This window comes from Staurois parvus, unplaced genomic scaffold (genome assembly GCF_062004578.1).
Source record: "Staurois parvus isolate SC_StPar_1 unplaced genomic scaffold, SC_StPar_1.0 ptg000017l, whole genome shotgun sequence".
NCBI lineage: Eukaryota > Metazoa > Chordata > Amphibia > Anura > Ranidae > Staurois > Staurois parvus.
The window spans coordinates 3306553-3329056 of record NW_028317813.1 but is presented as its reverse complement, the minus strand read 5'-3'; the positions used below and the strand labels follow the sequence as shown (position 1 = coordinate 3329056).

At 41.3% G+C, this 22504-nt stretch overlaps 1 protein-coding gene across 6 annotated transcripts in view; it reads right to left on the bottom strand.

Moving 5' to 3' along the window:
* The window catches only part of LRCH1 (leucine rich repeats and calponin homology domain containing 1), a 276984-nt gene that overhangs the window by 91538 nt on the left and 162942 nt on the right, over positions 1 to 22504 (bottom strand). For all 6 annotated transcript variants that reach the window (XM_089678955.1, XM_089678975.1, XM_089678963.1 and 3 more), the window contains exons 5-10: positions 18830 to 18966; positions 14876 to 15003; positions 10554 to 10638; positions 4424 to 4532; positions 3180 to 3292; positions 328 to 395 (exon numbers count right to left, since the gene is read on the bottom strand). In XM_089678955.1, the coding sequence (XP_089535081.1) occupies positions 328 to 395; positions 3180 to 3292; positions 4424 to 4532; positions 10554 to 10638; positions 14876 to 15003; positions 18830 to 18966 (640 nt within the window). The remainder of the gene's footprint in view (positions 1 to 327; positions 396 to 3179; positions 3293 to 4423; positions 4533 to 10553; positions 10639 to 14875; positions 15004 to 18829; positions 18967 to 22504) is intronic.

The following is a 22504-nucleotide window of genomic DNA, read 5'->3' as shown; positions in this document are numbered from 1 at the left end:
ATTAGCTATACAAATACTAATGCCGTTTTTTACAGTCATTAAAAGGGAAGTACAAACAACCTGATATTGTATGCTTTAACTAGTGATTTCTGTTCTAGAGTTTTCTTTTACAAAGAATTTTATTATAGAAAAGATAATAGCAGAGAATCAGTCGAAAACAGATACATTGATCGACAGGAATGAAACATACATGAACTGTTCTAGAGTTTTCATACAACCAAATTGTGTTATTTAAGCATATCTGACTTTAAATAACAAGGGGTATATTGAGGATGAAGAATGTTATTTAACTTTGGGTCTGTTTTAAATTTCATGATTTATAATTACCTGTTTTGTGTACACCATGGTGTTTCTTCCTGTATTTGTAGAGGTTCGTCAAATTCAGCTGCTTTTGACTGAAGTTAGAAAAGAAGCATTAGTCAATATGATATGGCTGGAGAAATTTTGATCAATATATACTGTATGTGTATGTGTATTTTTCTAAAATCTCAGCCAAAAGTACCTATAAAACACAACTCACTCAGCAAAGAAAGAAACACTCACATAATATCAACTGTGAACAGAATTTTTCTCGGTAAGAATTTTTGTCTTTTATTCAGTGTTGTCACTTTATGTTAAATACAGGTGTGAGGACAGCAAGGGGAGTACAGTGGGCATGCTTGGGGTAAATTAACTATCTGAACTCAATTTCTTATTTCATCCAAACATTTCCAGGTCACAAGCATGGTGTTAGGTGTGACTGCTGCCTTGCTAGGTGTACTAGTGAGTTGTTTTATAGTTGCTTATCTGCTGCTTTTTTCCTACCGATTGAGATTCTGCAGCATGTCAGGCAGCAAGGTAACAATATCCATTAGGTAGAGTGCTTTTTGAGCCACAGTGGATCAACCACTTATAGGGTGTTGCTACCAAGAAAACTGCCAGTGTGACATAAGCTTTGCAGTTATCGCCATGCTATTACAGTAGCATAACTTCATTTTGTACATCAAGAATTTTACTAACAAAAGTAGTTACACAGCATTCAAATGCAGACATTTTGCTTTTATAGATCATTTACAACTGTGCATGCAGTAATAGCATGTTACTGCATCAATTTTCAAATGCACATGCAGGCAATTTTTTTTCTTCAGGAAATTGGGCAGAACCTAGGCAAAACTATTAGGCAGAAGAGTGGAAAACAAAAAGCTATATAGATACTTCAGATCAGATGGAAGTCAGACTCAAAAATTTAAAACATTGCAAGGTAAATTAGTTCATAAGTTAAACAGCTAATAAGTAACATATACACTGTATGTGTTCTATGCTATAAATAATCTTGAAGCAAAAGGTTTGTCTTGTGAACCACAGTGGTTACTTTGTGACTCAGTGAAATGAAAAGGTTCACACCATTTATCCGTTACCATTTATGTTTATATACACCTATCAACCATAACATTATGACCACTAGCAGAAGAAATGAGTAACACTGATTATCTTGTGAAGGGGTACCATCATGGCTTCTGCCATCCAAGAGAGTGGAGATGGGCAATGCAGAGTACTGTAGAAGGACAAATTGGCATCTTTTCTGAAGCTGTACAGATACCAAGCTTTGATACTAAAGGAAAGGAGCTCCGTGGCTGGAATTGAAGTAAAAGAAAAGTCAAATTCCTTATTGGTATACTAGTTTCATATTAAAGATACAAAATGTATTGAAACTATTAGACCAGCATGGAAAGCAAACAACTAGCATTTTAGAAGAAGTCACCAAAAGCAGCCAACATGTTCACTCAGTACACGTTACATTGAAGATGGCAGTAGTGATCAGGTGGCATGCATATAAGCACGTGGGGGCCATACAAACTACTAAGTACCATTTTTAGTTGCTGCAATGAAATTTCAGCAAAATGGACTAGCCTACTGCATCATTTTTTCACCTTGGTTTTTGGGTGTCTTTGAATTCAGTCCTCTCTAGGTTGATAATTTTAATTACCATCAAACGATGGGGCATCCTTATGTTCCTAGCACACCGAGGATCACCAATATGGATCCAAAAGTTTTAATGAACGATCACATAGTTACAGCAAGGCAACGTTTCGGAGTCTCGCAGGACCCCTTAATCAGGTATGTGACCACATGCCTGATGAAGGGGTCCTGCGAGACTCCGAAACGTTGCCTTGCTGTAACTATGTGATTGTTCATTAAAACTTTTGGACCCATATTGGTGATCCTCGGTGTGCTGGTGACATTCTCCCTTGCTGATTCTGTTTGGTTCCAGCCGACGGTCGCTGCAGCACCCACTTATACACACAGCCATTTTTAACGCAGGAACGTGTGCGTTTGGATTGCACACTTGCATCCTTATGTTCCTAACACATTACCCTGTTCAAATCAGTATAGATATCCAACGTGATATTTTTCCCCATTGAGAACTGATGTGTTTTCAAAGTGTTCCTTTAATTTTTTTGAGCAGTGTAAATGTACAGCATAACCTGATATTTTAAGGTTTCAACAGTATACTGTCTTTCTATAGCCCTCTAAATATTCTTCTCAATTTAAATGTTCTATGGATGACCACAGATAATATTAAAGGGTAACTCTCCTTTCGTAGGGAAAAAAATTAGCAAAAAAAAAATAGTAATATAGCGAACACAATTGCGACACAAGTCATATTGTAATTTAATGTTATTAAAAATTATGTTTCCCTTTGTAATTTTCTGTAACATGTAATGCAATATGGCTGCCAGATGTAATTTCGTGCTTGTGTGATTGACTTACTGATTTTCCCAGAAGTCTGTATTAAGTCAGATTTTGAGCATTCCTTGTAACAAAAATTTCATTTTTGGTGAGATACACTCAAAAATAAATCCCGTCTAAAGGTATGCAAACCCTGCAGTTTTTCTCATTATAGCCCTACAGGTAAAGCAGCTGATAGATAATTATGAAGCCAGTCCCATAAAGATTCACATGGGCACAGACAAACAGCTATTTCTTCAGAATACCAAAAGGTAGGAATCTGAAACAAAGTTTGTTAAAATCCTTGCAATGTACATAGACACCCAGAGTGGAGTATTTTTTTCTCAACAAAAATGGAGTTACTCTTTAACATATGTAATTGATTTAAATGAATAACAGACAATGCACGGACCCTTTGAAAGTGATTTGTAGCAGACAATTTCCTGCCACACAAGTGCAACATACAATACCTGGCTGTAACTTATAAACTTTGTGCTGCTGGCATCGGCATCCGCTTTATATTGGCACATTGATTTTTCTGACTCGTCAGCAGAACTCAAGACATAATCCTGATGACATTCAACTAAGCAGAAAAGAACAATGAGACAAATATTTAAAAAAATGTAAAAAACATAGAAAATAAAATTCCCTTATAATATTCTATGTGGTATTTAAAATAATGATAAAGTGTGAAAAATCATAAAATCGGATAGCTGATCAACTTTGTGTAATCAGTATTGGGAGCCCAACAACAAGTAATAATAATTATTATTATAATCAAGAATATTAGTTTCACCTTTTTGTATTTACCTTTGAAAATCTTAGGTGTCAATAGTGTTTTCAAACATTTTCCTTGGGTATGTATGTGCCAAAATGGCTCAGAATGGTACCAGCTTCTCTGAGGTCAGAGATCAGAGCTTTACCCTACTGTCTCCTTCACTGCAATGTTCTGAGACTTCATATCTAACAGACCAGCCCCTCATCGTCCCCACAAGTAGGTGGCATCAGCAGCCTATTTACCGCGAGCAGGGGGTTGTTGGGGTGTGCTGGTGGCAGAAGCTGGTGGTGCCGGGGGTTGATTGGGTTGCGGATGTTGGTGGGGGTGCCAGATTTTTTGTTGACTAGGACAGCACAAGGAATAAATACACCACTGGGTGTAATTTCGAAGCTGAAGTTAACATGTTAAGAATCCTGGGTTTGGGATCTTCCAGAGAACTCAGGAGAATAAATTAGTGAAACCCGGCAATTCTTGGTACTTGCTTTTACCTCCTGCTTTTAGTTTTTTCCTTTGATCTCATTAAAGGTACACTTTGTATAGTTTTAGGTAGAGTTCATCTGACAGAACTTATGGTGATACAGGAGTGGGCTGTTTTAAGATTGGCACTGGGGCCTTGTCGTTTTTTGGCTACACATCCAAGTTGATACAAGTGTCTTGGTAGTCTGGGCATAGACCTTAAAAAGTGATTGGATTTTTAAGACAGAAGAAGTGCTGTATACAGTACATATATTTTTGTCCAAAACACAATGGCTTCCTCTATTGATTTTGATTTGTCAAGGTGAGACCTTATGTGATTTTCATTTTTGAGATAAGCTATGTTTATGGCTCAGGAAAGTGAAGTCTCAGTACAAAGAAAAGGTCAGATACCTAAAAGTAGAGATATTTATGGGTTGTTATTATTACAAAGAATATTAAGAATTATTGTACATTCCTCACCTTTCATTAAATTATGAAATTGCTGATCTAACTCTTCTTTGGCAAGATTTTCTTCTTCCAATATATCTGACATTGGCACACAGGGGCTGGCTGAATCTTCATCACAAGGCTAAAAAACAAAAGGTACATAAATGTTGAACCCTGTCCAGCACTACTGTATATCGCTTTAGTAATAAAGTTATTAAGTAAAGTGAAAAGATAGGCCAAGGGGGAGAAAGCCCAAGTTTGTAAACTCTTTCAAAATTGCTGATACCATGGCACAAGTTAATGACCTCTAACTACATGGCAAGTAGATACAGTGTGCAGTCCTTTCCAGATTCTATTTTTCTAAAATTAAATTATTTTTCAAAACAATAGCTTCAAATTTGAATCAGCTGCATATTGGTTCACTGTGCAGAAGTAGAAAAGCACAAATAGGTAACTAAAATAATCACTTTTAAGTGTTCTTGCAGTAGCATAAGAGCAGTGGACTTTATTTCTAAGCCTGTGGCTTGGCAATGTGCTCTTATATCCAGATGTTTCCTTGCAGAGTGTTAAAATGGCTCTCTTGTTTTAGCTTAGCCAACAAGCTTATTCCACAGGTGAAATATGTTTAGTGGTTTCCTGCAGCTGCCTTTCCATTTTTAACCAACTAGGATGGGGAAGTGCGAGTTCACCAAGAATGGCCAAATTGCAAAAAATTTACATTTTATTCAATGAAGAGGTGGAAGGGTCGTGGAAACATTTAATACACTGGTCCAAATAATGATTTGAGAACTGGAGCTGAACATGTTCTACAATAGACTGAAGACAGGCTACACCAGTCTTAAAGGTGATACACTATACAATCTGATTGTACTATCGCTATATAATCTCCTTTAGCTTTACCAGAACAATGTAACATGAAGATAAACCTACATACTCCATTAAATTAGTATTAACTCAGACACTAGAGAGTTGATAGTTATAATAAAGGAGATTGTACAATCAGATTGTAAAGTGTATGGCCAGCTTAAGGCACTGAAAAACACTATACCCAACTTTCTCACTTGATCTACATACAGTTGTGACCAAAATTATTCAACCCCCACTGAAATTGAGTGTTTTGGCCAGTTTGACATTGCTTTTGATCATTCAGTCATCTTGCTTACATTTACATTAAAGAGGCACTTGTAGGTCAGACAAATATAACATAACAGTTATAATGAAATAACCACAAATGTCTTTTCTGTGCTCACAGCATTATCAGTTTTATTCAACCCCCAAGTGACATTCAATCTTAGTACTTAGTACAGCATCCTTTTACAGTTATAACAGCTTTTAAACGTGAAGCATAGCTTGACACAAGTGTCTTGCAGCGATCTACGGGTATCTTCGCCCATTCTTCATGGGCAAAGGCCTCCAGTTCAGTCACATTCTTAGGCTTGCGCACTGCAACTGCTTTCTTTAAGTCCCACCAGAGGTTCTCAATCGGATTTAAGTCTGGTGACTGCGATGGCCACTCCAAAATGTTCCAGCCTTTCCTCTGCAACCATGCTCTAGTGGACTTGGAGGTATGCTTGGGATCATTGTCCTGTTGAAAGGTCCAACGTCTCCCAAGCCTCAGGTGTGTGACGGACTGCATCACGTTTCCATCCAATATCTCCTGGTACTGAAGAGAATTCATGGTACCTTGCACACGCTGAAGCTTCCCTGTACCTGCAGAAGCAAAACAGCCCCAAAGCATGATTGACCCTCCACCATGCTTCACAGTAGGCAAGGTGTTCTTTTCATCATAGGCCTTGTTCTTCCTCCTCCAAACATAGCGTTGATCCATGGGCCCAAACAGTTCTAATTTTGTTTCATCAGTCCACAGAACACTATCCCACAACTTTTGTGGTTTGTCCACATGGCTTTTGGCATACTGCAGTCGACTCTTCTTATTCTTTGGAGACAGCAAGGGGGTACGCCTGGGAGTTCTGGCACGGAGGCCTTCATTACGCAGTGTGCGTCTTATTGTCTGGGCTGAAACTTCTGTACCCACATCTGACAAATCTTTTCTCAGTTCCTCAGCAGTCACACGGGGACTTCTCTCCACTCTACGCTTCAGGTAGCGCACAGCAGTCGAAGTCAGCATCTTCTTTCTGCCACGACCAGGTAGCGTTTCAACAGTGCCCTTTGCCTTGAATTTGCGAATGATGCTTCCTAAGGTGTCTCTTGGTATGTTTAACATCTTTGCAATCTTCTTATAGCCATTGCCCTTCCTGTGAAGAGAAATCACCTCTTCTCTTGTCTTCCTGGACCATTCTCTTGCCTTCACCATGTTTGTAACCACACCAGTAAATGTCTAGAAGGAGCTGAGTATCACAGTCATTTTAAAGCTGCCTAATTGGTGCTTATTATGCTTGATTGCTGCTCGGTGACATCCACAGGTGTTTTCAATACCTGATGGAAAGCACCTGTATGAACCTCTGTTCTTCAGAGTGGTAGTCTTTAAGGGGTTGAATAATTGTGGCAATGAAGAAACCACATAAGAACCATTTACTACTGTATTACATAAACAATTGATGTCATTTTAGTTGCATTTGGGTAGTTACAACGTCCTTGTAGGATTTGATTCTGAATACAATTCCAAATGTACACTATAGTCCCTAAACCCCTTTACAGCATTGGGGGTTGAATAATTTTGGTCACAACTGTAAGTGTGTGTGTGTGTGTGTGTGTGTGTGTGTGTGTGTCTGGGGGGGTTGGGTTTAACAGTATTACCATTTACACCAATACGTAAAGTTAATATTGGGGTTGCAAACACATGCTTGGGGTTGTTATTGCGTCCACTGACACATGCTGGGGATTATTTTTGCACCACGGGTTATCATTGCGGCCACTGACACTGATGCTGGGAGATACCTCAGGGATGCTCAATTCATATCACCCGGCGCCCAGGACATGTAGTTTCGGGAGCCAGGCAGGTAGTTTTTTTTTTACCCTTAGCCCTACTGTGGGCAAGCAGCAGGGCTTACCTGTCAGGTGGAAGCATTCGGGCGGCAGCGCTGCTGCCGATTGCTTCTACACAGCCCACAGTGCCAGCTTCTCCCCCTCTGCCTGCTATATGTCCCGGGCTCCGCTTGCCCATCTGCGGGCCCTGGACCAGTTCGGTGCCTGCCGGCGGGTATAGGGAAGGGAGTAGAGCAGACACATGCGCTTCCTTCCCCTTCATGTCACATCACTTCCAGGCCCCCGTTGACAGATTCCCAGCCATCAAGGCTGGGAAAGAATGTAATGCAGTGCGATGTGCACTGTATTACATTCAGAAGAGAACAGGGGAGACATGCGATGTCTCAAAAAAGAGAACCTGTCACCAAAAATCATCACATATAGACTTTTTGTCTCCTATGTGATTAAAAAAAAAAGTTAAATAACATTTTTTATTTTTAAAAAATGTAAGTTACACCCAAGCATATAACCCCTCCCCCAAACTTTTTCAAGGCCCCCAACCCCCCATATGTGTACGCACGTACCAACATAAATGCACGCTTTGGGGCGCCTACGCATAAAAACGCAATACACATGTTACATATCACTGCGCACGACAGAATGAGAGTAATAATTCTAGCACCAGACCTCCTCCGTAACGCTAAACTGATGACCTATAAGGGGCTTTACAAGTGTCACCTATAGAAAATATAGAGTACTAAAGTTCGCTGCCATTTCATGAGCGCACGCAAATTTAAGGTTTGACATGTTGGATATCTATTTACTCAGTGCAACCTTGTCTTTTATATTTTAAAACAAAATTGGATAATATTTTTGACTGAAACGTGATAATATCGTGTGGCATAAAAAATTGCACCTAGCGCTCTTGTTTTCTCTAGGGCAGCAGTCATTAAATGGCGGACTGCAGTCCGCGAATGGCCCCAGCAACGCTGCCGTCCGGACCACCAGCCCGCAATGACAGATCAGCCGCTGAGCAGGGCGGTCGTCACGGCAACATGACATCAGATACCTGATGTAAAGTGGGGACAACTGATGCAAAGGAGCACAGCCTATTCGGACCTCGGCCAGAAGAAAATTTTAGTGACCGGACCTCCTTGAATTTGAATTCAATACCCCTACTCTAGTTTCTCTGATTTCAGAAAATATATAATGTTTTGGAGTTTTGTGTAATCTTCAGGCCTTAAATTATTTTTTAAACATGTGCAAAAAACACAAAAACGGCTCTGGCAGCAAAAGGGATAAAGGAAAAGCCCAACACTCCCCTTTCCTGACAAGCTTCTAATTTGTGCTCATTGCACTGAAAGGTGTCTCCCCTCTCTGCTAGTCCCCAGGTGCGGTGCTGGAGACAGGCAGGGAGGGGAGGAGGATAAAAACATTTAATATTCATAACATTGCGCTGTTTATGTCACCATAAAGCCCTTTTTGTTTTTAAAAGCCCCAGATATTACTTAAAGCAGATTTAAATACAGTTCTGGTTAAAATGTATTTATTTTTTATCAGGACAAGTAGATTTTCATGAGGGACAAGTAGATTGTGACACTGATTTAGTCCCTGGACAAGTAGTTTTTTAAAACATTTCCACACTCCTGTACCTTTACTGCAACTGACACCAACAACATTTTTGAAAATATTTGTTTAAAAGGTATTCACACCCATTGTGTATTCTCTATAGTATAAAATAAACAATTCAATGTGTACATTTGTTTTCCTTGTAATTACTGAAGAAAGTAGGCAGACCTCTGAAACTCGAGTATAGAAAACTCCTAACTTGACACCCTAAGAGGCATAAGAATCTATTAGGTAATTTAAAGTGGAAGTAAAGGATTATATAAGGGAGATGCATTCACACCAGCTGCAGCATTAATTGGCGATTTGAAGTGTTGCCATTTTTTTTTTTTAAAACAAACTTTATTATTATTATACAGGATTTATATAGCGGCAACAGTTTGCTCAGCGCTTTATTGAAAAGTTCTATCAGTTGACGTGCGGTGTGCTGGAAAAAGTGCAGTACTTTTTTCAGTGCACACTACCTCAACATAGTGGTGTGAACCGTCCACACCAGAGACAAATCATTTTGTTTTATCTTCAGGTGAGGGTGTGGTGGGATTGAATGATGAAGCAGAATGCAACATAAGTTTGAGGAGAGGGGAGGCAGAAAATTTAAACAGACTTATATTAGTCTATACTTCCAATATAACTGTCTATCTACCAAACCTGAAATATTAGTTTCTGGTGGGATGAAACTTGGGACTGTGAATAGTCTGAGATGATATTGGTAACTCATCTTATTGGCAACTTGCAACATTTGAATGGGGTGTCAAAACTATTAAGGTGGCATGTTAGTGGCCTGCATGCCTATAACCAAAAACATTGCGGAATTAATAACCTGACATCAGCCAGAAGGAAAGCTGTAGCTGACTGGTAGTTAGGTAATGCCAGCTAGTGTTGGCCTCTGTAGACTTTATTGTCCTAATCAACATGAAAAATACTTTACCAAGTTACTCCCACTGTATATACTATATAAAGAAATGTGGTACATGGTGAATCTAATTTAAACATATAGCATTAAACTGGAACTCTGGGCTAGTTGGAAAAATTAAAAAATAAAAGTGTCATGTCCCCCACCCCAGCATAGGCAGAGTATAATGCTCTTTTTGTCTAGGGGGAATCTAGTACACGATTATTCACCTTAATCCACGGTCCGTCATTCTTCCTCCCTATTGATTACAGATGGGACAACCACTCCCCCAAAGCATTTCTTCTTGCTGGTCTCTAGGACATCATGTTGCCACACTCTTTGCCGATGCCACCATGTAGGACCAATGGCCCCCTGTGGCTCTTCAATGCACATGATGACCTAGAGGGTACACCAGCATTCCAAAAAATCAGAGCTTTGGCTGTTGAGAACGTGGGTTATGGTTTGAATTTGAGATTTAGATTCTGCATATGCTTGGGGGGCACAATTTTTTTAGTCCAGCATGGAGTTCCACTTTAACTTTAAGTTCAGTTTACTACCACAGTCATCTTCTAACATTTTTGCATGAACCCATATAGTTAGACAATCTACAGTACATTTAAAACTATCTGATCAAAGAACATTCTCAAGTACCATAACATATTGAAATGTGGCAATTAATAGCAGAATAAAAGCAAAAATATATGAAAGCTGATAAGGTACCTCTAAGGCTGATAAACGCTTCTCACCGCTGTCACTGCCCACACCGGAGTCCGAGTCTTTTTTTATTGGGAAGATGTCTTCGATGCTACAAGTTATCCATTAAAAGATTGCATTAATAACACAGTAGAATGACATGACACACAAGATCACAGCTTAAAATATGGAGAATTTCTAGAGAAGCAAGTCATGTCTTCATGACTTTTTGACCTCCACCCTTGAGATGATTTATAAAAAACTACAAAACGGTTATGTCTATCTGTTGTCCACAGCAATTAGTCAGAGCAAAAAACAATCAAGTTTAAATGGCTACGATGGAAAACATAATCCTTCTTGGTCCAGCTTCCTACAATCAGTCCTATAGGGAGCAGACATCTTTTGGAATATTAATTTCATATTACACAAATTATATCTTATTTACATGACTTTTACTTTGATGTGAGCAACAGTGTAAATTACAATTTATTATTAGTGCCCTTTTAGTTGCCGATTAGTAAACATATGCCATCATTCATCATCTTAATTATTTACTGAGACATAAAAGGCAATTACTGCTCTGTTGTGGTCGTAAATCTCAGCAACATTCATGTGTACTTATTATTATTATTATTATTATTATACAGTATTTATAAAGCGCCAATAGTTCGCTCAGCGCTGTACATTACAAAAGGGAGACAGAACATGTGACAGAACAATACCAATACAATGCAAAACATGAGGGGATCAAGGGCCCTGCTCTTTTGAGCTTACAATCTAGGAGGGAGGGGGTGGTGGCACAGGAGGAGATAGCTGTGGGGGATGGAGTGGTAGGAAGAGTGGAGGAGGTCGGCAAGTTAGCAGGGGGTGGGGTAGGCTTCCCTGAAGAGATGGGTTTTCAGGGTGCGCCTAAAGGAGAGGAGAGTAGGTGATAATCTGATGGGTTGGGGCAGGGAGTTCCAGAGGATGGGTGACACCCTGGAGAAGTCCTGGAGGCGGGCATGGGAGGAGGAGACCAGGGAACTAGAGAGAAGGAGGTCTTGTGAGGAGCGGAGTGTGCGTGCTGGGCGATACTTGGATATTAGGTCAGTGATGTAGTTCGGGGCAGTATGGTGGACAGCTTTGTACGTCAGCGTTAGGATTTTGAATTTGATCCGTTGCGCAATCGGAAGCCAGTGGAGGGATTGGCAGAGGGGGGTGGCGGAGACAGTGCGGTTGGAAAGGTGAATGAGTCTGGCAGCCGTGTTCAGGATGGACTGAAGAGGGGATAGCCAGCGGCGAGGCAGGCCAGTGAGGAGGGAGTTGCAGTAGTCGAGTCGTGATATGATGAGGGAGTGGATGAGCTGTTTAGTGGTTTCTGGGGTTAGGAACGTGCGGATTTTGGCGATGTTGCGGAGGTGGAGTCTGCACGAGTTTGTTAAAGATTGGACTTGGGGCTGGAAGGATAGGTTGGAGTCCAGAATGACACCCAGTACTCTGGCCTGCAGGGCGGGTTTGATGGTAGCGTTGTTGGATGTGATGGAGAAATCAATGGGGGGTGGTGTCCGGGCTGGGGGGAAGACAAGAAACTCGGTTTTGGAGAGGTTCAATTTAAGGAAGTGGAGCGACATCCAGTCTGATATGTCGCTCAGTAGGTGTGTGATTCGGGCTGAGACCAAGGGGGTGAGGTGGGGGGTTGAGAGATAGATTTGTGTGTCGTCGGCATAGAGGTGGTAGTTGAAGCCGTGAGAGTGTATGAGTTGGCCAAGGGAGGAGGTATAGATGGAGAAGAGAAGGGGCCCGAGGACAGAGCCTTGAGGGACCCCAACAGAGAGGGGGAGTGAGGGGGAGGTGGTAGCATTATAGGTAACGCTGAAGGAGCGTTGTGACAGGTAGGATGAGAGCCAGGAGAGAACAGAATCTCTGAGGCCGAGGGAGTGTAGTTTTTTGAGGAGAAGGGGGTGGTCGACTGTGTCGAAGGCCGCAGAGAGGTCAAGGAGTAGGAGCACTGAATAGTGGCCATTAGCTTTGGCGGTTAGCAGGTCGTTGGAGAGTTTGAGTAAGGCAGTTTCGGTGGAGTGTAGGGGACGGAAGCCGGACTGTAGGGGATCGAGGAGGTTGTTGTCGTTGAGGTGAGAGCATAGGCGGGTGTAGACTAGGCGCTCGAGGAGTTTAGATGTAAATGGGAGCAGGGAGATGGGTCTGAGGTTGTTCGGGTCATTGGGGTCCAGGGAGGGCTTTTTAAGTATGGGGGTGATGTGTGCATGTTTCAGAGGGGAGGGGAAAGTGCCTGAGGAGAGGGAGAGATTGAAGATGTGGGTGAGGGAGCGTAGGATGGAGGAGGAGGAAGGTCGTAGGAGTTGTGAGGGGATAGGGTCGAGGGGGCAGGTGGTGAGGCGGGCATCAGAGAGGATCTTGGAGACTTCCTCGATGGTAGTAAGGTCAAAGGTGTGGAGTGTTGGGGGACCTTCAGTATGAGGAATGTAGGGTGGGGTGGAAGAGGAGGTCAGAGCAGTGGTGGGGCTGTGGGAGAGGGGTGATGAGGGGGTAGCTGAGTGAGGGTGAAGGGGGTTGGAGAGAGTTTGAGCAGCGACGAAGTCCCTGCGGGTTATGTCGAGGGGGAGGGGGGATAAGGGGGTAGCTGTGTGAGAGGGGACGGGTTGAGAGGGCGTGTGAGTTGCGGCAATGTCCTTGCGAATTGTGTCAATTTTGTTTTTGAAGTGATTGGCAATCTCAAGGGCAGTGAGTGAGGTGCTGGGTGGAGGTGGGGGTGGAGAGAGTAGAGAGTTGAAGGCAGAGAAGAGTCGGCGAGGATTGGAGGAGAGGGCCTTGATGAGGGTCAAGAAGTAGGCCTGTTTGGCAGCATGGAGGGAGGAGGTGTAGGTGCGGAAGGCAGATTTAAAGCGGGTGAAGGCTTGTTGGGATTTGGTTTTGCGCCATAGTCGCTCCAGGGCACGACTGTGTCGTTTGAGGGTTTTGGTGTGATCAGTCTGCCAGGGCTGGAGCGGTCGGGGTCTGATGTTGCGTGTGGTTAAAGGCGCTAGTGAGTCAAGGGCTGTTGAGAGCGCATTGTTGTAGGCGGTCAAAGCCAAGTCGGGGCAGGACAGGGGGAGGATGCGGTCGTGGAGTTGATCAGCTGCAGAGTGGAGGGAGGCAGGGTTAAGGTTGCGGAGGTTATATATAGCTGTATATAGCTTTTTTAACTAAAAAACGTTGGATTAAAAATGTATGCTGTCACACTTGTGTTTCACAAATAAAGCAAAAGTCCAATATACAGCAATCTATATTTTCATTCTGCTATGCACTTGTCTTTGTGAGGGGTCAGATAGAGAAAGCACATCATATCAGTAAAGCTCAAAGCACCAGTGACTGACATAATACACACAGGGGTTGATTTACTAAAACTGGAGAATGCTAAATCTGATGCAGTTCTGCACAGTAGCCGATCAGATTCAAGCCTCAACTTGTTCAATTAAGCTTTGAAAAAAATAACCTGAAGCCGATTGGTTTCTATGCAAAATTTCCCCCCGTTTTAGTAAATCAACCCCAAAATCTCTCCCAAATGTGAGCTTGACACTTCTGTTTTGCAATGTTTCTGTATTTGTTAATGCATTTCTCTTGTAAAGTTATACGTTGTCTTTGTATTTATTTCTTTATTAGTCACCGTAATTTAATAATGCTTCCCCCAAGCATTATAATCACAAAGCAAGCATTTGCTTCATATGCTTACATATCATATAAACAATTATGACCTTACATTTTGGTCATTATGTTAAAAGACTCAAATTTGTGAGTAATGAATGGACCTAGTGGCAGGACACCTTGCATTGCATGGTTCTCTTCTCTATTTCTGTCTACTACCAGTACTAGACTATGGATAGAGACCACGTTGCACATACTATAATGTTGCACTGTTAATTGCCACTAATATTAGGCTGCAGTGTGTTTATCACCTCTGCTCTACCACCATAGCAATGCATTACTGCCATTGGCCTGTGATGTTCGCATTTTTTCTATGTAACCTAATGAATCAGGTTTTCATTTCTTTAACTTGAAATAGGATGTGTAGTATATGTGCAAAACTAACCACCGACCTTGTGGACAGGTGTGGCCCCCCACCAACAGTTTCAATGCAGTTCTATATGCACTCCACTATGGAAAGCATATTAAAAAAAGTAAACAGTGTGCAAAACAAACATCCTGGGCCCATTCCACAAGTATACATATTTAGGTGTATGCATATACAACATACACAGAACATGCTGAACATTCCTCATTGGCACTCTTGTATAACACAAATATTTTGTTTTATTGTAAATATTCATAAGAAAACCATAGCAAAACAACTGCTCCCACGCATGCAAGCTCACCTTTCCTCAACATGTTGCTGCAGAATTGGTCTTTCAATGGAATGAAGATAAAATTCACCCGTTTTTTCAATTTGACAAGCCTGTATACTTAGGTATTTGAATATATGAATTTTGCCTTTAATACAAACCTAGGAGATATAAATGTGTAAATTGTTAAAAAGAAAAGAGACAGGCATTCAAGTGAAGTGTGGAAACTGATTTTTGCATGTAAAGTATGGCCAATTATTATTATTATTATGCATGTTTGAGAAAACAAGCCATCCCTCACCTCTCTAGCTGCTTATAAGGCAAAGTAATTAATGCTCAAGATCACAAGAGAGACTCTAAAGTCAGTTTCAGTCAGTTTCTAACAGCTTCGAAACATGTAGTTTGTGTGCTTATATTAAAGGGCTGACAGTCTGACCTTTGCTTTCATAATAAAACTAGGATTTCAGTGTAAAGCTGGCCATAAATGGGTCAAATTCCAAAATAAATCTTTTCAAATAAATTTTGTTCGAATTTTGCACCATTAGTGGGCCACAGCAACTGCTGATTTTCTTGTGACCATTGAATTTGAGTGATCGGGCATGTGGAAATTTTTTGAAAAACAAATTAATTTCCAATCAATGATGGGAGAGTCGTGTGAGAAATATAATCAAAAAAGAAACGAGCATGGGCTGTGACCTGGAAAGAAAAATTCTTAGGCACGAAAATTCTTTTCTGTAGGAACATGTACAATTGAGTACTGTCCGTGATACTTGATGCACTAACATACAATTTTGACGACAAGCTTTCGGGGTATGTCCCCTTCTTCAAGGTCCAAGCAGCACTAATCACAAAGTTTTAGCAGAAAGTTAGAAGAGATGTGGGGGATGAAAGAAAAAAAAAAAGAGACTAGAGATAAGACACAGCAAAAGCAAAGACTGGGGGGGGGGGGGGAGACAACACTCACAGAGGGAGTCATGCTTGAGGTGATAGTCATAAAACTGTTGGATAATGATTGCGGAATCCCATGTCTAAATTAAGGTGTTATCTCTTGTGTCAAATAGAATTATCATTCTTAGTTCAAAAGTTTTTCTTTCCTGAATGGATTTGAAATTTCCTTTAAGAACTAAAATATTGAGGTCTTCCATTGTGTGGTCTGTGCGAAATAGTGTCCCACAGGTGTGCAAAAGTCATCTTCTTTATGTTCCTTGATGGTATGTCTGTGCAAATTCATCCTTGTTTGCAACTTCTGTCCTGTTTCACCAACATAAGATCCTTTGCTACATTTTCTGCACTGGATAAGGTACACAACATTACTAGAGGTGCAGCTGTATGATCCGGAGATACAATCACCTTGGTTGGTCATATTTCAAAATCAATGGTGGCACCATCGGATTACAGAATGCACTAAATTTCTGATTTTCTAAAGAAAATTTGTTTGGAATTCGACCCATGTATGGCCTGCATTAGTTTAGAAAATTAATTTCTCCACAATGTGTATCAATGAGAGACAAACGAGTTATGTTATTAAGTGTTTTTACTGCGTGTCGAGAATAAGTAGACACTTTAGTGTGCATGATCCTGGCTACGGTTGATTTTAAAGCCTAAGTTTACAAAAAAAAAATATGCACAAAGGACATTGCTTACCATCAATATGATTTGTCCCTTGTGCTGCCATCTCCTAGTTTAGGTGCAATCTTCCTCTTCCAATGCCCCACCCACGCATCACCATAATCTTCTGGTGCTACAGGTGTTAAAAGAACTGAGGGAGCTGTGACAGGCACTTATCATGAGTGGCCAACTATGCCTACCCTTTCCACCCATCTCTTTCATTCATACAAAGCGGACTACAGCATGATAGTAGATAATGCCCCTTATTATTTTTTTTTCTTTTTCAGGTAAACTTCAGCTTTCGGCCTCATGCATACTGCTGCTCCTAAATGTGACTTTAGGAGCTTTTGGCATTTTTTTTTGCCAAAGCTCCTGAGCTCAACTCAATAAAGGCCTATGCGTCCATGCACACATAAGCATTTATCAGAGTTTAGCAGCAGCAGAGTTTAAGGGCAGTTAAACGCACCTCTCCTGAACGCACAAGAATCCCATTTAGGAGAAGAAAGTTTTGGCCAAAAAATGCCAAACATGGCAAAAACGCTTGTACATGCATTTAAACGTGTGTAAACTCGCCTAAGCGCTAACTGCGTTGAGCGCTTGCGGGTTTATTCATTTTAATGTTAAGTACTATGGCCAATAAAATGAATAAACGTCCGAGTGCTAAACGCGGGTAAACATGGTAGCACGTTTACCAGCATTTAGTGGGTTTTTTTTCGGCTGCCAGGAGAGTTTGGCATCCAAGGAAGCTTAGTGTACATGTAGCCTTAAACAAAAATGTTGCTTTCACAAAAAGGGCTGTTGCTTCCTAAATGATCATAATAGGTGAAACAGTGAAAGAGCTTTAAAACAATCCTGTCACCTTGTATAGTAGTTCATTCTCAAAGATCACAACAAACACTCTAAAGTCAGTTTCACTAGCGTGTTACATTTCAAAGCTGGCAGGCTGCCAAGATTCTGCAGCAATGGAAAGTAAAGGAAAACGAATGGGATTTCCATGCCTTTGTTGTGACATTTGAAGACTATTTTGGTTATAATGCGCTGAGCAAACTTTTTGGTGCTATATAAATACTGTATAATAATATAATAATAATGCTCACAGCTACAGCAGTGATCAAATGCTTCTTTTACGGTGCTTTTATTGCTTGTTTGGAATGTGCAAATACCTTAGTTTGCATAGATTGAGGACAGGTTCATTTTAAGATACAAGACAACTTCCCTTTGTTGGTAAAGTTCACCCATTACAGTCTTTGCACATAAAAAGATATTGTGCCACATGACATGATTTTAACAGGCCCCCATGCTTAATATTAAGCAAAGCCAAAACTCTCAACAATCTTGTGTACCATCCAGAGGCAAATTATGAAGGAAAGTCCTTTACAGGCACATAAATGCCAATATAATTAAATAAAAGTGCTATGGTGTTTTGAAAAATAAATGCATTCCTCATGTCCCCTCATGTTCATGACTTGTTTACAAACTGGAACAATGAGAAAAATGTGTTTTTATATTACAGTCACCATACAAAGTTTCCTTGCTCTTCTTCTAAATGCAAATTAGCAAGGGCTGCAGGGACTGGAATGTAAGCATTGCATTCTAGAACCCAGCATGGGATCATCCATTATAATAGTCACCTTCCATAAGGGCCACCACATGAAGCAGCAAAAGAGAAATCTGATGTGAGTGCGGGGATTCCCATTGACATTCTGCATTCCACAATGTGCATTACTGTGAACACGTTCTTCATCATTGTTTGACTAAGGGAACCTTCATCCTACTGCACTTTTCTGACCCTCACCCTTTTTATGTCTAATACACATATCAACTGTCATCAAAGCATGCCTACAGAAAAATGTCTGATGTAGAATCTTGGATATACACCTGTAAATTTCTCAATTTTGATAAAACAGCTGAGGGTTTTGAGCATAGTGGATTTTGTCTAACTTCTTGTTGCGTCTCTGGGACAGGAAGTAAAAGGGGAAATTTCCCCAATGATACACAGACACCAAAAAAGTTCCCTATCCATCCTCCCAGTACCCCCACAGCACCCTATAAATTGTCATTGTAAGTGAGAACAGAAGCACACATCCGCAATCCCCAATGCAATTTTTAATACTCACTGCACCTAACAGGTCCACATTGCCAGATGGAGGGCATGTCCTACTGTGAATTACAGTATCTTACATTTTTCTAATAAAGGTACACTTTTATAAGTGTTAGAGGCCACAGAAACTTGAAGTATGTGTGAATGCACACTTTGTATACTACTTTTTTTAACTTCAGCATCTATGCTACTGGGCTTTGAAACAGCCATGGAGCTCATTTGTACAGTATAGATCAGAGCAACCAAAACTAAAAGAAATAAGAAAGATAGGAACTAACCTGTGCAGGTGGGGATTGTAGTGGGTTATTCTCCAATATTAATACTTGTAATTGCACCATTTTTCTAAAACAAAGTGGTAACATCAGCACTTTATTGCAGGAAATATCTAATTTTACCAAGGGAAGATCTACAATTTCTGTGAATACAAAGGAATATTTGGTTAGAGTACTTATAAGCAGAGATCATTATGCTAGCAGATCTCACAGTCAGATATTATATATCAGATTTAGAATACTGCAAGAATAAATACTCTAGGTCGGGTGTCTGCAACCCATAGATCACGATCTACCAGTAGATCGTGGCCAGGTGACTGGTAGATTGCGATCTGGGCTAGCTGACCCACCATCCCAGAGCAACAGAGTACAAATGCAAAGGGACTTGTAAAGTTGGAGCTGTGGTAGGAAGCAAGAGCCACAAAAGCCGATGCCTCTTCTGTAGTGCTGATACCAGCTTCACTCCACCTCTTATCCCGAATTGTGGTCTCCAGAGTGGTGCCAGCAGCAGGAAAGAAAGAGATCTTCAGGTCACTGTGAAGCAATACACTGGGCATAAAAGTATAAGGCTACTTTCACATTGATGTGCTGCACTTTACCCACATTGGGGGTGAAGTGCAGTGTACCTGCAGCTTTTCTGTTGGCTTGCTGAGCTTAGCCATAGACTCCTAGTCTGTGGCAAAGCGCAGCTAACCCAGAAAAGTCGCAAATGCACAGCGCTGCACCTGCAGTGCAGGTAAGCCGCAGCACATCAGTGTGAAAGCAGCCCTATAGGGGGCTTAGAACAGTAAGGGTTAATTTACATTTGCAGTTTGGGGGGTGGTAAACCCCCATAGTTAAACCATATTTTTACCGCCCTCTTCCAACCGCACCTGTTTTAGCTGCAGTAGTCAGGGGTGTACAAGTCACAGCTGCAGCAGGAGTTATACGCCCTGTCATGGTTGGTGGGTGTAGCACCTGCCAAGCATGACCCATTCAAGTGAATGAAGCCGCTCTTCAAGTGCCCTGCAACCTTGTGAAGTAAAGCAAACAAGGGGTTATGCAGGCAGCATTGTGTTGCTTTCTCACCACCTGCTTTTAACCCTTGGATCCCACAGACGAATGCAGTTGTGGGGCGCTTGCAGAGTGGTCCCATTTACTTGAATGGGTCGCAATTGGCAGGCGGTTGCACCCACCAAAAGCAAAAGGGGGCTTAATGTCTGTTGCGGTATGTGTACACCTTTGGCTGCTGCCTCAGCTGCTAAAGGGGGTAGGAACTGGGGGCAGTAGAAGTATGACTAAACTTAACCACCCCCCCAACTTTATGTGTTAACGAGTCCTTAGGGTGTCGCTACCGAATGCAACTAAGGGCTCATTCACAAGTGAACTCTGAAAAGCAATTTTAGTGTGTTTGACAGGTGGTGAGGAGACAATATGTTGCCTCCTCACCTCCTTATTTAAACCCATGATTGCAGTGCAATGCATGTGATTGCAACACTGGGTGACAATGTGACCTGGTGACCTCTGACTTCTTCCATGTTGTTCAGGTAGATCTCCATCTCTTTAAGGTTTCCTACCCCTGTCCTAGGTTGTAAACATCTGTATTGTATCAACTGTCTAAAATTTTACCTGGGGGTTTCTTGATCAAGTTTCTTCTAGAATTGAGAACACAATGGCTAAAGTGATCAGTTCATGTAATGTCACCAAGGACTTTTAAACAGTACAATTAATTAAAGCTGATAGCTGAACATCAGAATTTACTCTAGTTACGCATTCACTGAAATCACAAAAATAAAACATTTAATACATTCTACAGTATAAAATGTAAGTAGCATAAGTACCTAAACAAATCTTTATATTTGCATTTTCTGCACAGCGGAATTCAAACTAACACTGTTAGCAAATGAGCCCCTACTGCATTGCACTGTGTTGTCAATTTTAGAATTATTGTACATGGCATCAGACTCAGAAGCAAATCAAACATTGTGCTTTCAGGGAAAAAAAATCTTGCATTTGAGATTAGTTTGGGATGCATTTGAGAAGCAATTTTTTTGACTTGTATATAGGAATAGAAGCAAAGGATCGAAGCCAGCACAAAGCATGGCAAAAGCAACACTTTTGTTGCCAGTGGTTTATACATAAATGGCTGTGTGTTGAGTTATTTTGATGGGACAGCAATTTTACACTATTATACAAGCTGTACACTCACTACTTTACATTGTAGCAAAGTGTCATTTCTTCAGTGTTGTCACATGAAAAGATATAATAAAATGTTTACAAAAATGTGAGGGGTGTACTCACTTCTGTGAGATACTGTATATACACACACACTGTACTGAAGAAATGCGGTAAAGTAATTCCTTTCAGGAATTTTGTAGGATTAGAGTTAGGTGTATGATTAACCAATTATACCAACCAGGGTGCTAATGATCATCAATTTCATATGTAGGTAATTAAAGGATAAGTACAGCCAAAGCTTTTTTGGCTATACTTCTCCTGTGGATCACAGGAGTGCAGTTCGTTCTGCACTCCTGTGACCCATTTTCAGCTGACAGTGGACTGAAGTCTGTTGTTGACTGACGTCATTCAGCCAGTCCAGGCTGGGGAAAGATCCTGACTTCAAAGTCGGGATCCACCCCACAGTCTGGAGCGGCACCTGGCTCAACCTCTCAGCGAAGCACTGACAGCCTAAGCCACCAACTCTCTCCGTCTCCACAGCCCAGCACTCCACGGGGCGGGGGGGGGGGGCAGAGAACAGAGCAGTGACTGACAGTCCCATTGTCTGCACAGAGTGGCTGCGAGAACTCAGTGATCAGCAATCATGTGATCGATGAGTTCTCACCCTTAGAGCCAGCGGGGGACAGATGCAGCATTGCTCCAATGCTGCATCCACCAAGGTAAGTATGAATATATAAAAATATATGTATTAATAAAATGTATAAATATATTTAAAAAATCCCTACTTCTCTTTTAAGTGAAACAGAAACAACTGTGTAGGAGACTTGAAATAGTTGATAAACAGCCAAGCTCTGTTACTAAGGTGAGGTTGTGGAAGACAGTTTCATGTCACAGGTCATACACCAAGGCACGACTGAGCACAGCAACAAGACACAAAGTAGTTATACTGCATCAGCAAGGTCTTATGAACTTAATCAACTTAATGAAGCAGATGAAAGATACATCATGTTTACTTCCCTTCGACACTGGAAGATGTCCAGCAGTGCCATCAGCACAAAACTGGCAGAAACCAGTGTGACCCAGGTACACCCATCTACTGTCTGGAGACATCTGGCCACATCTGGCCATAAGTGGTCTTCATGGAAGAACTGAAGCCGAAAAGCCGTACCTCCAATGTAGAAACATAGCTAGGCAACTCAACTATGTAAGAAATATAGGAACTAAGATGCCGAAAAATGGCAGCAGGTGCTCTGAACGGATGAGTCACAATTTTAAATATTTGGCTGTAGCAGGAGGCAGTTTGTTCACCAAAGGAGCAAAGAGCAGTACAATGAGTGTCTGCAGGCAACAGTGAAGCATGATGAAGGGTCCTGGCAAGTTTGGGGCTGCATTTCTGCAGATGGAGTTGGAGATTTGGTCAGGATCATTGGTGCCCTCAAGGCTGAGAAATACAGGCATATACGTATCCATCATTCAATACATTTAGGAAGGCTTGTGATTGGCCTCAAATTTATTCTGCAGCAG